Source organism: Anser cygnoides, chromosome 18 (assembly GCF_040182565.1).
Source record: "Anser cygnoides isolate HZ-2024a breed goose chromosome 18, Taihu_goose_T2T_genome, whole genome shotgun sequence".
NCBI classification, from domain to species: Eukaryota; Metazoa; Chordata; class Aves; order Anseriformes; family Anatidae; genus Anser; species Anser cygnoides.
This window is the reverse complement of record NC_089890.1, coordinates 4,831,650-4,849,501: the sequence shown is the minus strand read 5'-3', so window position 1 is coordinate 4,849,501 and position 17,852 is coordinate 4,831,650. Positions and strand designations below refer to the sequence as shown.

Genomic DNA, 17,852 nt, shown 5'->3' with positions numbered 1-17,852 from the left:
TTTGTTCTTTGATCTAACCATGAACAACAGAGCATTTCTTCTATTAAACTAATGAGATTTTTTTTTTTCCACTCATGTAAACTGTGGCCTGTATAAATTCTTCTGCTTAGAATCACCTCTAAGCATCTATCAGGCTTCCAGGGATCTTATTTAGAAATGTGCAGGAAACACTTGTGAGCTTGCTGTATTTTACTTCTGAGTGTCCTGGAAATCATAAATGTTTTAAAACCTTGCAAAAACCTCAAGGAAGGATTGCTAAATCTGGAATTAATATCTAGTGTTAGTACACAAAATAGTTATTTTTACTATTTAGACCATTAACAAACTTAAGACATTCAGTCAGTATCTTTAAAAATTGAGAGGCTAGTGGGTTTAGGAGTTAAAACTTTTTTCTACTGAACACTTATTAACCACACATGTAAGAGGGAAGGAAACAAGTAGGGGTGCACGCTGAATGATATTGCAAGACTGCTAGTGAAAAAAAGTCCTGTGTATGAATGATGTTGTCAAATAACTTTCCCTGGAGAAGGGTAGGGGACAGGAGAGGACAAAAATACCTTTGAGCAAGAACTGGAATGCTAGGAGGGTATGCACTTGGAAGTATAAAGTGTCAACAGTCATTTGGCTCATTCCTGGCTTTGAACTATTCTTTGACTCCTGTACATGCTAAGAGTTTAAAATTTTCAAGAAGGCCTGCGAAGTAAAGGTGGCCTACCAGTTGACGTGCTCAGTTTCTTGTGTGTGAGCTACCTTCGGGGACTTGTAAAATTCAAGAGCAGAGATGGGGGTTATATCCAGGCCCTTGAAATAACAGACATCTACTTTAATTACAATATATGACTAAAGCACTTTTTAATCAACTCTATGACCTCTTAGTCCATGAGGGAATTTTATTTACAAATCACAGTTTGTACCACAGCAATCTACTCTTATCTGCTAGAATTTAGTTGCAGTGCTGAATTCTTGCATCAGTACTTTCGAGCTTGGCTGCCCATAGATAAGATATCTTGTTAAATATAAGTTAACAGGAGGGTAAAAAAGCAGAGGCTCGAGTACTTGTTTAGTAATTTGGTAAGTAATTACTTGTTTAGTAATCTGGTAAGTAATCTGGTGGTAGTTAAGAGGTTGTGATTTCCAGGCACTTTTCCTCACAAGATTTGACGGAGTTTTCATCGATCTTCACATGGTAAATAAGCTCTTCCATTTAGTTGTCTGCTAGAATTGAGACTTCAATTCATTAAAAATAGTGATCATGCAGACTTTTGCCCCTCTAATCTGTTACCCTGTTCCAAGCTGCTCACATCAATGCCTTGGCATTTGCCAGTATCTGGTCAGGCCAGTTGTTCAGTTGTCTGGAGGGGATAATATTTTAGTGGTGCTCAGTTTGAACATTAGTTTGAGCTGAAATTGTGGTTCAGACCAGGTCTTGTAATAGCTGTGGTTTGTACTAAATACTCTAGTAGTTAACAGTTGAAGTTCCTGTAATGCAGTATTTCTGTGTGTTGATAATCACCTACCAGGAGAATAGATACTGTCAATTGCTGTGTTTTAATTCTGCCAATTTCCCTTGCCTAAGACAGACCTTTAGCAGGTATTTGTTGTTCTGAATGAGGTCACAGACTTTAACTTCTGAGACCATTCAGAAAACTCTAAATATGTTCAACAGTCATTGAGAAACAGCTATAAAACCCCCAGTGCTGCTGTTAGGCTAGACCTTGGTCTATACTGACTTGAAGTCCCATCAGTAAATAGTGAGGAGACTACGCTGCAGCCACGAGGGCTGTGGGAGAGCATGCATTTAGCTTTAAGCTAGCTGTCTCAAGAGTGCTTTTCAGTTGGCTGCAGCAGCACAGGACATGGCATTACATTTAAAATCCACTGTAGGAGCAGAGTAGGTACCTTCTGCTAACCTGACGCTGAGCTCCATTCCGCTCCAGATCAGCTTCTAGAGGCAGGGCAGGCAATTTCACAGAATGCATTCTCTTAAGTGGTGCCTCCATCTCTGAATAACATTTTGATTTAGACTATAATAATGGCAAAACTAAAGCTGCATGAGAACACACTTCTGTGTTGAGATCTTTCAATGTCATCAAAGTATGGTTATTCAAAATAATATCTTTGACTTTTTACTTTCTATTTCAGAAATACAGTGCAAAAATGCAGGCTGGGTGTGATGGTAGATCTGCAGCCTTGGAATGACACAGAGATGAAAATGAGCTTTTTGTCTCAGAAGTATTCATGCATCCATGAAGTGCCAGATCCATGGATCTTCTCCGATTATTGCTTTTGTGGATTGCTTCCACACTTTTTGACAATTCTTCTAACCTTTTCCACAGCTATTGAATGGTTAGAAATTGAGATAGAATTTCTGTCAGCTATTTATCACAAATGGAAATAATCACTTTTGGTGAAGTTTGTCTGTCACTGTCACCACTAGAAAAACGTTAATTTGTAAATCCATGGTTATTTACATCTCAGCTGATCTCTGCAAAACTGTCATGGAACCACGGTCCAATCAAAATAACTTCTCTCTGAATTACAGTAGTATTTCTCTGGCTGATTTTGCCACCATTGGCTGAGGAGGACTGTAGCCATTTGCATTCTGGAAAACCCAATATTCATTAATTTGAATGTTGTATATTCTGAAACTGTTAACACTTTCAAAAAGAAATACAATGGTTGTGATTGCAATAGTCAGTAAACTGACTCTTGTAAGCCTATATAGATAGTAGAAGATCATGAATTTTATCTACAGTGATAAGAAATTTAAATCTCTGTGTATCTAAGTTTGTGGTAATGGTTTACATGTAAAATGGGAAGCTAAAAGTGCTGCCATTCTTGCAAGCTCCCTTCTTGAAATGAATCTGAGTTGGCAAATGAGTAGAATCACGACGAATAAATAGTGTACTTTGCTGTCATTCAATGTTTGACTCTATTGCAGGGATCCTCTTGGATATACAGCAATACTTTAATCTCAGCGATGGGGAGGCAGGTCTACTGCACACAGGTAATAAAATCTCTTAAATTCAGATAGCTTGCTTTGCCTAGTGTCTATATGGTCTGTTACTAAAATACAGTCTATAACTTATCTTTTCTAGTTCCTACTTGTGTGTGGTATTACTCTTGTGGGCAGGCAGACTAAAATGTGAAACTGAAAGTCTTTGGTTCAAGAAAGACTAGACTTAAGTTCTTCAAGAATCCCACAGCATGTATTAAAGAATTTCTCAGTTAAGAAACACAGAACTTGAGCAATTTGTGCCTGTTTTATTTTGCATATATATATATATATATAAATACATCTATGTTGTTCTTTTTCTAAATGCCTACTGTTTCTTCAAACTCAGCCTGCCTTCAATCTTTACACTAAAAAATAAATAGAGTTTGTCTGAGGGCTGAGGAGAACCATAAGAGTAATTTGACCAATATCGTACTTATGCCTTCTTGGATTTCTAGTCTTCATCTTGTGTTACATGCTGGCTGCCCCCTTCTTTGGATACCTTGGTGACCGGTACAACAGGAAAATCATCCTTGGAGCTGGTATTTTCTTCTGGTCTGTTGTAACATTAGGAACCTCATTCATCAGTGAATCGGTATGTTAGTTTTTTAGAGGGTAGTAATAAATCATCTGCGTATATCTGCAGGATTTGATGCAGTCCTCCTCTGATCACATTTGGAAAAGCCGTCAGTGAGCACTCGCTCCCCAAGCCTGGACTAAATGAACTTTGTGCTGGAATGCTTTATAGGACGGTAAAGTCCAGCCAAGACAATGGAGCACCTACACATTACTGTTGCAATTGATGGGATCTTATTTCTCTCCCACATTCTATTGATTATGACATTAGGGTGTAATGCATTTTCCAGCAAGCTTGGACAATCTATTGACCATATCCTGAAATTCTGTTGGTGTGTCACTGTAAGAAAGAAACAGCAGTGGGATGTTGAGGGAAGCAGGTGTGAACAGAGGGGCTATAGACATATGCAATAGGCAGCCGAATTCTTATCTCGTATGCTACATTTGACCCACTAAAATACACCTCTTTAGTAGTAAGCTTTCTTTCTTGAATAGACTTTTTTGGACTATAATGTATCTTTTGTCTGCAGTATCACTGGATATTCTTTCTTTCACGGGGACTAGTTGGCATTGGCACGGCCAGTTATTCCACAGTAGCACCTACCATCATTGCAGACCAATTTGATGAGGGAAAAAGGACCACAATGTTATCTGTCTTCTATATCTGCATTCCAGTGGGAAGGTTGGTTTTCTTGCTGGTAATTGACTTGCCTTTTGAAATTCTGTGTGACCAGGCCTGTAATTCAATATACCCTCAACCTTGATTAAACAGATTTTTACATATATCTGCATTGGCTCTTGCAAAAAGATTTGTCACTTCATAGCATCTTTAAATAGCACTGATTAGGTTTATTTCTATATTTACTTTGAAGGAAAAAATGCTTTTTTCTCAAATTTAAGGGAGAATCTAAACTCTGAAGACAGATAGGCTTTGTATAAAACATCAATTCTAAAAGAAATGTGCATGTGAGAGTAGTTTTTTATTTATTTATTTGTTTATTTGAGGACTAGCTTTCAGATATTTGTTTACTTGACAAATTTTTGAGATCCCTCCATTAAACATCTTCCAAGGAAGAACTGGCACTTTCCTCTCCTCTTTTAGTTAAAGTGGCATGTGTGAAGGAGAGGTAGAAAAGGGCTTTGTAAATGCTTCATACTCTTTATTAGAGCAGGCAGTCAAGGTTGAGGCCTGAAGCCAGATTAAAACTAAAGGAATTCCTGCAGGGTGTATTTCACATGGCTAGCACAGAAAGGAGCAAATAATAAAGCGCTTTATAGGCTGCCTAATCTAGGTTTGCAGTGTCATCCTACAGAACATATATTCCAAGTGAAATCTGGGACATTATTACTACTGTCTAAAGTCTGCTCTGACGTTAGACTCTCTTTTTAATATCCATTGGCAAGTAGGCTAGCATAGACCATGTGGGTTGTTTCTGCTTACCTATTTTGAAAACTATGACAGAACAGTTCCCTGTGCTCTCCTTAGCTGATGAGACGTCATTTCAGCCAGCAAGAGTTCATTAGTGCCTACTGATAATCCCTTTCTGTTGCTTACAGTGGTCTCGGTTATGTCCTAGCATCCGGCATGGCAGGTGTCACAGGTGATTGGCACTGGGCATTCCGGGTGAGTTATTCACTTTCACTCATGGGGCTGAGCCTTTCACTGTAAAATCATAATTTTGGCTGGGGTTTGGATTACTCGTGTTCGTTGTGTCGTGTTGAGTGGTGGAGGAGCTTTCTATTCTCTGACTGGTCATGAACTTGGTGTTTAAGAGAACTCTTCCTGCAAGACAAATGGAATACTTATGCCTAGCTCCTGCAGAAGGAAAGCAGGCATAGGTGAAATTGTACAGCAGCCAGGGCAGGTGTTGTTCCTCATACCTGAGGACACACTTGGAATGGTTGTCAGTGCACCAAGACATCCTCAAACAGAGGAAACTGAAGGTAAAATGATCTTTGTACTGGTAGCACCAGTATAATTCTTCAGGAAAATAAAGAGAAAGTAGCCAGATTATTTTTTTATTTCTTTTCTGAGATGCTGTTAGGAATAACTTCTATTATTTGAGGGTTTCAAGAAAAAAACACTTCTGTTTTGGTCTTGACGTCATGATGTCTCCCCATATTGAGCACCTAGTACTTTGGAAATGCTTTACCAGATCCTCCTAGCTTATCTATAAAGTTAAGTACCAATTACAGGATATGTGAGGAAGAATGTTTACTGGTATGACAGTCTTTTATGGCTGCATCATTTGTGATCAGAGTACTCCAGTATAGTTTTCTTCATGTTTTCCTCCAAAATCACAGAATCCTAGAATCATTAAGGTTGGAAAAGCCCTCCAGGATCCTCTGGTCCAACCAACCCCCACCACTATCACCCACTAAATCATGTCCCTAAGCACCACGTCCAACCTTCCATTGAACACCCCCAGGGACGGTGATTCCACCACCTCCCTGGGCAACCTGTCCCAATGCCTAATGACTCCTTCTCAGAAGAAATTTCTCCTAATTTCCAACCTGAAATTCTCCTAGCACAACTTGAGAGCCATTCCCTCTTGTCCTGTCACTAGTTGTCTGTAAGAAAAGGCTCATCCTCAGCTCCCCACAACTTCCTTTCAGGTAGTTGTAGAGAGCATAATGTCCTGAGCCTCCTCTACTCCAGACTAAACAATCCCAAGCAATCATGTGTCTGTATGATGGGGAGAGGGAATCTATTGTCCTTCCTCCAAAGTCACCATAAACTACCAAAATCCACTCTTCTTCTTTACAAATATGACTTACAGACAGACAAGTCACATTAATTTCTGAGCATATCTCTAATTCTCCAATATGTAATTCTAGCAATGAATTTAAATTGCTGTTGAGTTTTTGCTGTAAGAAAAAAGGTATCCTGGACCTAACCAGCTTTGTGTCTACAGATAACTCCTTGCCTGGGAGGTATAGCACTGGTTCTTCTGATTAAACTGGTCCCTCACAAGATCCAGAGAAGGACAGAAGCACACAGAGCATTGAGCATATCTGGCACAATACGAGTAGCAGCTGAAAAACCTGGTGTACAGAGATCTGCCAAGACTACTTGGTGGCAAGATGTCATATCACTTGGCAAGAAGTAAGTGATTTAACAACAAAGGTTTCTTCCATTGAAAAATGACCATTCCACTATTAGAAATATGGCCTTCGAATTCTGCTCAGTTCCTCTGTACTACATGCTGTATGCAAGATGATTGACACCATTAATAAAAGCTTTCTTCCGCTCATTTACAGAAATAGTATGTAAGAGATTAAAATTTGCTTTTTTTCTACTATCCTTCCATTTTGAGGAGGGGGAGGAAAGAAAAGTTATGGTGGCAGTGTGCTCCTGTTTAAATCCAATTCTACTTTTCTACTAAGTTTCCCCTTCCCTCTTGCTTTAACGTGTAGGGTAGGCTAGATAGGTAAAAGTGCACATTTTGCAGGTGTAACTTTATCTGTAATTCTCAGTGCCCAAGGAAAGTTATCAGCATGTCTCAGGCAGTCTTTATATGGTATTGGAGAGCCTGCTGTGCCTCTGATAAAAGAGGTCCGATTCTGCAAGACCCAATATGGTTTAAAAAGTAATTGTACATGTGTTTCAACCAGCTAACTGGGGTCTGGCAGATGACCCCTTGGTTGTAACCACACAGAAATTAAAGTCAACACCATCTGACCTGCAGGACGAAGTAAAACACCGATTGCAGCCAGGTTACCCTGTAGTTAGTGAAAACCCTCCCAGGGTCAGGGAGTAAAAGATGGATCTGGTTTGAGAACAGCAGGTGCCGCTGTGCACCTGCGCCAGACCTGCTCAACACTGCCTGTGCCTGCAGGCTGCTTTCCCAGGAGTCCCGATTAAATGCGTTTAGTTAAAGACATGCACCTCTTGCCTCCCTGGGAGATTCTTTTCGGAGCGTTCCTCTTCTGGAGGAGCCAGCATTTTCTAATTGGTGATTAGATTTGCATCCAGTTTGCATCTGGAACAGCAAGTACGTTAGAAATCCTGTTTGTTGGATCACAATTTGAAGGCAGTAGCAGTCTGAGGTGAATCAAAGAGGAACCTTCCTGACATTTCAGCAGCCAGACTAATGTCAAAGTTGTTTTTCCTGTGACGATGTTCCTTATAACCTCCAGCAATGTTGTAAAAATAGATTTTCATTTTCTTGTCCTTTTGGTACTGATTCCCAAAGCATAAGGACATACTGTCTAAAGCCAGGTGGTTCCACACTTAATTAAGTGCAAGAGCCATTTATCTTTAAAAGATGAAGAATTAGATTCATATCCTAACAAATCTTCTTGCCCAGTGGTCAGCTGGTCATCTGCAGCACTGTGAAGTCTTAAGACTTCAAGACTTCTCATTGACCTCAAAGGAGACTTTCTATAAAATATTAGCTAGAAAAGGACAGGTAAAAAGTTGATTTTCTACTACAATAGGGCAGTAAGGTGACATGGTTTGGGCAATTTAAAAAATGTTTCTTCTTTTATCTGCTGGCTCTCTGTGCAGACTGAAAGTCAATTTACTCAAGTAGAGTTAAGCAGTGCTCGAACCACTGCATCTTAACAGTTTGAAAGACCCAGAAGTTACTCTCATTTATATCGGTTACACAAGCACCTGAAAACCATCCTAAGGCATTTAGACTTGCACATAGAACCCTTTCATTTAGCTACTAAGCCACTAAATTGTTGCCCACTCTCTGTTGATGTAGTTCTGCTAACAAAACGTCACAACAATTGTTTTAGCAGAAGTTGACAATAAAATCTGCAAGAGACCATGACTGGGATTTAACATGAAATCAGTGGTCATACTCTTCACTCTAACTAGTATTTTGCTGTCAAAGTTCATGGATAAAGTGTCATCAAAATGCCTATCTTCAAGTGAGTGCATTTTGATTATAAGATATCTGAGTGGACTGTTTTGTTATCGCTTGAAATCCTGGATAGTGCACATAGGCACATCCTCACATCCCATTCTTTCAAATCTCTCTCGTTTCTTTCTTTTGACTTTCAGTTGCAGTTTTGTCTGGTCCTCACTGGGTTTGACTGCCATGGCCTTCGTTACTGGAGCGCTGGGAGTGTGGGTACCGATGTTTCTTCACAGGGCTCAGGTTGTCCAGGGCACTGTATCACCATGCCTTGAAAAATCATGCAGTTTATCTAACAGGTGAGGTGTGCACAACTGTGGAAATACACATGGAAACACTGTACAGTGCTAAATCACAGTTTGTTTCCAAAGACAGAAGGTAGGATGTAACTGTGAATACTTTTTGTGAAGGCAAATGGGTGTGAATGTTAGACTAAATTGCTTCCAGGTATGCTGAGACACTCCTATTTATTTGTTTGTTTATAATCATGCAGTTAACTGGAAAGATGCTGCCAAACCTATTTAAGTAAAGGGGAAATAAGCAGTAACAGGAACATTTACAAGGAAAAAAATCAGCTGTAGAAAGGAGATTTCAGTTGACTATTGACTTTGTACCCCAAGTAACTTAAATACACATTTAAGCATGTTTAAGTTTTACATTTTTGTAACTTTGCTATTACCTTCCTGATAGTCTGTTTTTAAAACTACTCTCATGTTGGCTAGATGATTGTGAGTCCCAGCTTGAAGCAAGCTTGATGAATTTGATCTAGTATCGTATTGCATCAAACCAGGATAATTTGTGAGGAACTGCCAGCAGAGCTCAACTTACAGAGACTGTCCAGACCAATAGAGATTCATGAAAAAGTGTCAGATGTTGAGCTGGCAAGGTGAATTTGCAACAGGAGAGAAATCTGAAGTAATCATAATACAACTTGGTGGAGATCTCTTTTGCCCAGCTTGGAAGAGAATTCTTTTCCTTACAGTGTGTTGTCCAGAACAGAAAAAGATATTCAGTGTTGCCCTTGAGTCTTCATGGCTGCCCTTAACAACACTGAGCACTGTTGTACTTTTCACCTATGGACTGACTCCCTACCAGTGGCCTCCATGCAAGTGTCCCTACATTTCTTCTGGAAGTATCCAGATCTGGTTTTAGTCCCTATCTTCATGATGGATTTCCAAGAACTGCCTGCTGCCTGCTTACAATCTTCTCTTTCCACATAGACAAGTAAAGGCAAAAACAGTAACCAAAAACTGTTTTTTTTTTTTTTTTTTCCCCAAGGGAATAACCAAGTCAACTCAAAAGTTGTTTCTGAGTTGTAGCATAACCAGATGGCTAGCCTGATAGGAGATGACCACTGCAGCAGGGCCTTAAATGTACACGTTTTTCCCTTCCTGCTTCATTTTCAATACAGACTTGAGCCAAGTCTGAGAGGAGCTGTCCAGTTTTGAGCTAGTGGAAGGTATATTGAAAAGTCATCCACAGGTATTTCAATGGGAAATGCAGTTGTCCTTCCGTGGATACCACCACTGGCACATTATTTAGTAGTGAATAATGCTGAGGAATGAGTGAATTAGGAGTTTGGCTCAGGGTAGGCAGAGAGGGGAAGCTGAACCTTCAGATACAGTTTAAATACTTCATTTTTTAAGCTGATGATGTTAATATTATGCTTTCTAATCCTCCTTCTCAATTATTATTCCACAGTAGTGTTGTTAGAGCAGACATAGTCCCCAGGGAAGTAAAAGGGAGCACCTGATAGTTTAACCTCATGTACTGCATCTTACAGGATGCTTTAAAAATAACCTTGGCATAAGCTAGTGCCAGAGGCAGCATAAGGCTGATTTTAGACTGTTATTCCAGGGGGATAGAAAGAAAAATAATATAAACAGTTATGTCAGCCCTGTAGCTGACAATGCTGGGAGAACTGAGATGCACATTCCCAGACCTGCCCAGGGATACTTTAAGGACGCTGTCCCCTCTGGCCATTCAGCAGTTGTAGGCTTTTATTAAGGATAGGGCCGTGTCACTTGGACTCCCTGGAAACACAAATTCAAATAACACCACAGCTGACTCAGGTCTCAATCCTTTCAAGGTAGATAAATAGGCACTATGAAATTTTTATTCTGGTCTTTGTGCAGACACCTTCAAACAGATCAGAGAGGTATGTGAGCATTCTCAAACCCTAAAAGATCCTATAGGGTCCTTTCCCTGGGATTAGGCTTCGCTGCTTCCCTTTTCCCTGTCAATTGAGCTGTGCTCTGATTTAGTTTTGGCTGTTCCCTTTTCTTCCAGGTGTAGGTTTATTTCAACTTTATTTATTATATTCAAGTGTATAACACAAAATTTTCTAAACACAATTCCATGAATGCTTAGATAAAGTAATCTCACCTTGGAACTTGCCTCTCCTGGACAAATCTGTAAATTACTTATTCTGTCTGTTCAATCTATATTGTCACTAACAAGCTATAGTGAGTGACGGATCAGAATACCGAAAAACTTGCAGAGTACAGCTGTGCTCAAGATTTGTTATCTAGTATAGCAGTATTGTTTTTTCTTGTAGAATTACTGAATTCTTCCTAATCAGCCAGAAGGAGATGAAAAAGAGGAATCACAGAATCACAGCATCGTAGAATATCTCAGGTTGGAAGGAACCCACGAGGATCATTGAATCCAACTCCTGGCTCCACACAGTACTCCCTAAAATTTAAACCATGTGTCTGAGAGCATTGTCCAGATGCTTCTTGAACTCCGTCAGGCTTAGGTCTTTGACCATTTCCCTTGGGAGTCTGCTCCAGTGCCCAATCGTACTCTCAGTGAGGAACCCTTTTCTAACATCCAACCTGACCCTCCCCTGTCCCAGCTCCATGCCGTTCCCTCGGGTCCTGTCACTGTCCCCAGAGAGCAGAGCTCAGCGCCTGCCCCTCCGCTCCCCTCGTGAGGGAGCTGCAGGCTGCCATGAGGCCTCCCCTCAGCCTGCTCTGCTCTGGGTTGAGCAAACCCAGAGACCTCAGCCGCTCTTCATATGTTGTGCCCTCTAGACCCTTCACCATCTTTGTTGCCCTCCTTTGGACACTCTCTAATAGTTTTATGTCTGTCTTGTATTGTGGTGCCCCAAACTGCACACAGTACTCAAGGTGAGGCTCTACCAGGGCAGAGCGGAGTGAGACAATCATGTTCCTCAGCTGCCTAGCAATGCTGTGTTTGATGCACACCAGGATATGGTTGGCCTTTTCTCACTCATATTCAACTTGCCATTGACCAAAACCCCTAGATCCCTTTTCAGGGGGGCTGTTCTCCAGCCTCTCATCCCCCAGTCTGTATGTATATCATATCCAGGATTACCTTGTCCCAGGTACAGGTTGTGGCTTTTGCTCCTGTTAAATTTCATACGGCTGGCTATTGCCCAGCTCTCTAATTTATCAAGATCTTTCTGCGAGGCTTCTCTACTCTCAAGAAGTCAACAGCTCCTCCTAATTTAGTATCGTCTGCAAACCCAGTATTCATTCAAGTCTGGCTTCCAGATCATTTATAAAAACATTGAAGAGAACTGGCCCTAAAATGGAGCCCTGGGGAACCCCACTAGTGACTGGCTGCCAGCCTGGTGTAACCCCATTTACTATAACCCTTTGAACCTGACCTATCAGCCAATTGTTCACCCATCATATCATGTACTCGTCAAGGTATATGCTGGATATTTTGTCTAGAAGGATAGTGTCAGAGACAGTATCAAAAGCCTTGCTAAAATCCGAAAAGATCACATCTGCTGGCTTCCATTGGTCAACTAGATGGGTAACATTGCCCTAAAAGAAAATTTAGGTAATTAAGCAGGACTTTCCCCTTGTGAACCTGTGTTGGTTATGACCAATAACTGCATTGTCTTTCAAGTGTTTTTCAATAACTCCCAGAATAATAATTTTACTAGGCATTGAAGCAGATGCACTGTAAATTAAAGGAACAGATCATATCCTAACTGGTTACTTTGCTTTGCATTCAGAAAAAGCTTAGGGCAGTGTACAAAACTTTCCACATAGCACTCTGAAATATTTAGAAGCACTTGTGCTCAGAACACCATGCTCCTGTCACCATTTGCCTCAGGGGAGTTATGATGCATTAAACAATCAGTGGCACCACTAGTCTTGTTTCAAGAGGCTTGCTTTGTCATTAGGATCTCATTTGGGACAGAGAGAAAAGCATATATGGAAGTCCCTCTGGAGTCTGAATCTTCTATGCTATTTGAACACATACTTTTAATAACTTGCTGTTCCTGCAGAACATGTTTGCATTTGCAGATGCACAAAGCTGGGTGGCACTTGAAATTTTGCATTCAGAAAATAAGACGTGGACCTCCTATTGGTTAACTGTTCTTTGAACAGTTTTGGATGGTGGTAGCTGTTTCCCGTAATCAGAGAAGTGAGTTATCTCAGCTGTGCTAACCGGAGGGCTGTATTTCAGATGTATATAATTCCATGTGATAGGATCTCTTCCAGGACAGCAGATTGTGATACAGAGTTATTCCATCTGTGTTTTAGGGATGACTGAGTAAATTTATTCCTAGGCTAACCAAGATGACTGTGTCTCCTCTGAATCACTGGATGTCCAAAGCAGATTGTACTCAGAAGAGTCCTCCTTGAGGCTGGTTGTATAACACCTGCTCTGTAAATGGGAGAATATCTGTTCCACAAGATAGAGCGTCAGTTGCAGGGGGCATAGCTGCAATTGAGGCATTGGGACTAAATCCATTTGGAAGGAGTGGGAAGGTTAGATCAAGTAAAGTAAAATCCAAGTTGCCCATTAAAGATTTCTCTGAAACTGAAGGTATAAGCTAACAATGGGACACCCAACACCAACCTTTTTCCTGAGTATGATTTTACTGCGCTCAACTGTCTCTTGTGCTTTATCGACAGCCTGATATTTGGAGGCATCACCATTGGGACAGGAATCTTGGGTGTCATTGCTGGGGCAGAAGCTGCAAGAAGATTAAGGAAGATAAACAACAGAGCTGATCCTCTGATCTGTGCCACAAGCATGTTTGTTTCTGCTCTGTGCTTATTCATAGCGCTGATGATGGCACAGAGAAACATCACTTCCACTTTTGTAAGTGCCAATCTGTCTATCACTAGCAAAATGTCTTCTGGGATCCTGGGGAGACAGGGAAGGGGGAAGAGGAGGAGAAGGATTGCTATTTCTGGATTCCTTCAGTCATCTAGACCATTAAGAAGGTTCAGCAAATGAGACAAAGTGGCCCACTAGCTAGGCAATGCACATGTTGCTCTAGTATTACCTGCAGTGTCAGTCTGTCTTGTGAGGGCCCCACTGTGCATTACTTGTCCCAGTGAAGAGGGCAGTCAGTCAGAGCATTATAAACTGGAACTCAGGACCTATGGAATCTGCCTGGACTAGAGAAGAGAAGAGTAAGCCTATGTAGCTAGCTGCATGAAGCTGGAGTGTCCATATGCAAAAGTGTAGTTAAAGGAAGTCTTGATCTTATGTTAATTTTTAATGCTATGTGACTAATTTAGAATTCTTCTTTTTGCTCCCTGAATACTTAAAGATTGGTGTACTTGGGACTGTACAATATGCACGGTTCTTGCTAACCATAACTTAGCCATCACCTTCAGTGCCCCAAGTCACTAGCTAATCTTCAATGTCAAACTTTTGGCAATGCAACCTGAAGTATAAATAACATAAGGTCTCAGTAAAGGGAAAAACAGAAGCTTACTTAGGAATGAAAAATAGTTCCAAAAACTCCCTGTGAGAGAGAACTGAATGTAAACCTTATTTTAACTATAATCTGGTAACAGCTAGGGAAAGACTCCAAGCTTTTTTTCTGTGAATCCATAGCCACCATTACCATGATTAACATAAATAAGAGGATCCAAGTAAAGTTAATTACAGTAATCAACAGTCCTCTGCAAAAGGGTATTTTTGCAGCTTTTTTTGCTTCTAAGAATAACATTTGTTCAAAGAGGTTTTCCTTTTGACACTCCTCAGGAATTCCTGTGGAAAAATACCTTTAAACCAAAGCTAAAAACAAATGGATCTGCATGTCTGTGTGTATGTACACAAAGCAAAATGTGAAATTAAAGATTATTTTTGGGTTCAAGAGCAGATATCTCAGTGCCAAAAGAATTAGCCATTTTCTTTTTCTGCATCTCAGGTTCCCACATAGTCCTGCTCTGAGTGTGTTCTTCAGTTCTCTTTTGTCATTAAAAGTGTAGCACACAACCACAACTGTGTTTGATTCGCCAGTCTATACTAGACAAATGAATTAATGTATCAGTTTTCAATTACCCTTTTCCAAAATATACCTTTTATTAGGACTGATAAAATTTGTTTTAAATATTTCTGTCCTTGCAAACAGCATTCTGTCTTCATGCCGTTATCTGGGAGGAAGTTCTGAACTGGGATGTGGATAACTGTATTCTTTAAGTTTCTTCCCATGGGCAGAGCAGTTGGTCTTATGAACAAAGACTTTACCACTTTATCTTCTGTTTGATGTGCTTGATTCAGGTGTTCCCACATGTAATGTCAGCAATGTGCAGTGGTAATAAATTCTACATAATCTAAGCACCTGTTTCTTCTAATATTTTTACCACCGTGACTGTTTAACTGTTGCCTTCTCTGGCAGCAGCCGTGCCTCTCCTTGCTTTCTAAACAAGATCTGACACTAGTCATACTGGTGTGAGAATTGGAGTGGCGTGCCAGCTGGTGCATCTAATTTGAAGGTCCCACTGAAACAAATCTTCCATTTGTGTAGGACACTAGCAGGAAACTGGCTTTCCAGTTACTGTCTACTCAGGCACACTGATGTCAGCAGACCTGTCTCCATCACTTCACTTCAGTGTGGGAACTACTGAAGCAAAAAACATACATGCATTGGCTTCCAATCGTAGTAGGTTTTATATGGTACTTGCCACTGTCTTGAGCGGATAATGAAAAGGAATGAGTGGGTTTCATCAGCTATGGACAAAGCTGGACGAAATGTTTCAAAGCACAAGAATTCTCAAGTTAACATGTAAACGTGGCAGTATTTCCAGGGTCTCTGTTGGGATAGATAAACTGAAATGTCATGAGATTTCTCTGGTCTTTCTGGACACACAGTTCTTGATTTCAAAAGCAATCTTTGAAAAGACAGAAAAGTGATCTGACTTTGTTATGTCAGAGGAGTCTCTGTCTAAATCTTTTCCTCTCTCCAAAAGAAAACAAAAGACATGCTCTCCGCATTGCAGCAGGTACTTTGGAAAGTCATGACTGAACCCTGCAGCTGGGAAAGTTGAACTGTATTTAGTGTTGGGGGAACTTTGATTTAAATGGACTTACCTTTAATGGTAATGCTGTCTCAGGATGCAGTCTTGCCCTGCAAATTGCCTTTGAAGGAGGCATTCTGCAGCTCTTGTCTCTGATATACCTGCATGCTGTGTGTGTTGTTTTTTTTTCCCCCCCAAAAAAAAAACAAAACAAAAACCACAAAAAAAACAGAAATGGATGATCACATATGGTCCAGCCATGCTGACTCCCATCTTTTCTGTCTAGACATGCAACTTTTTAAAAGCAAATTGTGTGTTTGACATTGATTACAATCTAATTCTCTTTTAGCTTTAGGTATGAATGTAAACAGTCATCTACAAAGCAAAATCTCCTTAAAATTTGGGACATTATTCTGGTTGCATCCTTTGAAGACCAACTTCAAGTATTCAGTCTGCTAAAAAATTGGGGATCCTGGAGAAGGTGACAGCAATAAAATGTAGTGTTTCTGGATACACTTAGCAGATTAGAAAGGGCATGTCACAAACACAATTGCACAAATTCAATGGAAACATTTTCCATATTAGTTTCAAATAAGAACTTAAGACAGTGTAAGGAATATTGAGACATGGTAGAAACTGAAGGATACACTTTAAATAGAGCATTACAATTGCTTTCCTGCCATCATCAGCCCTTCTCCCTTGCCAAGTACAGTACTTCCAGAATATCTTTACTTGTTTTAGAGAAAAGTACATATAGCTGTCCCATATTTACAGATTGCAGTTGTTCTGCAGTTGGATGGGTGAGTACACCAGCTATTCAACCATATTGAATTTATTCTGCATGAGAAAGTACAAATTTGATATTGGTTTTAGAAAGAATACTTTAATATAGTTTGCAGAATGGTTTATTGTTTTCCAAAACTGTCTGGCTTAATTTTTTTCTGGTGCCCTACAACTGCAATCCACACAAGACATTAGGAAAGAAAAGAAAAGCTGACAAAGCTGTGTCTCAAACATTAACAAAATTCTGTATAAAATTCTGCTCTGGAGTGTCACATTTTCTTATCATGGATAACTTTTCATTAATTCCCATTCCTTTGAACTCTGGGTTGAGAGCATAATTTGTTTCCTAAAGATGAATTTTACATTCTTTTCTCACATTAAGCATGTTTCTCATACCAGGCTCTTGTTCTTAAGCACCTGAAGAGATTAAATAACTTGAAAAATCTTAAAGAAAAAGGAAAACCTGAAACAACACTTTAAAAGCACTAAGCATGTGAGGGAGATAGATCAATCCCTCATTTGGTGTGTGAAAGCAGGTAGTCATATATTCCATTGATGGTATCTAGGAACAGTTTGGGAGACTTCAGAACCTTCTGCTCTAACCATTGTATTTGCATCTAGTTATATCTAAAGTATCAGCCAGGATTTAAATAAATCTTTGTTCTTTGTTTCCTTCCTGTTTCACTTCAACCTGCCGTATCTCTTGTTAGCTATGGCACGACCAACAGAATTTACTAAGTTCAAGCTGTTATTGCTATATAGCAGGGTACTTCTGCACTTCTGGATTTGCCTCTAATTTCCCTGAGTACTGCTCTGACCACTTCGTAGATTGTGATCCTAAGTTAGCAATGGCACATTTAAAGTTTATTGGTATAGAATCAGGGGAAAAAAGAAAGGAAGGTTCTTAATTAGTATGGATCTTCCAAGAGAGATCAGAGAGTATTAGCCTGAGATATGATGGTGAAGGGCTAGTACTTTGTGGTGATTTGCAAGGTTTGCCCTTGTTGGTCCTTATTGCCAGGCAGCTTGGCAATAAGCTGAACTATGTGATACTGCTAACCGTGTTACCAACACATTTCATTTTGTGTTTGTCCCAAAGTTCTCTAATAAAAGGCTGTGTCTCATGCTCTCCTGCCAAGACTGGCATGTAGAATCATTTCTGTAGTCAATAGGCTGATATTGTTACAGTCATGGAGTTGGAGACTGACTGCATTCTGCCTCTTGCAAGGGCAAGGTCCACCAAAGTTAAATCAGTGGAAAGACTTTGATAGTGGGATGCACAAATCCAAGAACTAAGACATAGTCAAGGAGTATGTGAAACTGGTGATACCTGTTAAAAAACTTAATGAAAAGTAATTATATATGGAGGAATAGATTCAGCTGCAA

At 40.1% G+C, this 17,852-nt stretch overlaps 1 protein-coding gene across 6 annotated transcripts in view; it reads left to right on the top strand.

The window, feature by feature from the left end:
* Positions 1–17,852, top strand: part of LOC106041486 (protein spinster homolog 3-like) — a 45,145-nt gene that overhangs the window by 16,655 nt on the left and 10,638 nt on the right. For 4 of the 6 annotated variants that reach the window (XM_066979861.1, XM_048067909.2, XM_066979863.1 and 1 more), the window contains 7 exons: positions 2,942–3,007; positions 3,454–3,590; positions 4,102–4,253; positions 5,129–5,195; positions 6,487–6,677; positions 8,586–8,738; positions 13,341–13,530. In XM_066979861.1, the coding sequence (XP_066835962.1) occupies positions 2,942–3,007; positions 3,454–3,590; positions 4,102–4,253; positions 5,129–5,195; positions 6,487–6,677; positions 8,586–8,738; positions 13,341–13,530 (956 nt within the window). Of the gene's footprint in view, positions 1–2,142; positions 2,347–2,941; positions 3,008–3,453; positions 3,591–4,101; positions 4,254–5,128; positions 5,196–6,486; positions 6,678–8,585; positions 8,739–13,340; positions 13,531–17,852 lie in introns of all 6 variants that reach the window. The other 2 variants (XM_066979862.1, XM_066979864.1) reach the window with 1 other exon arrangement.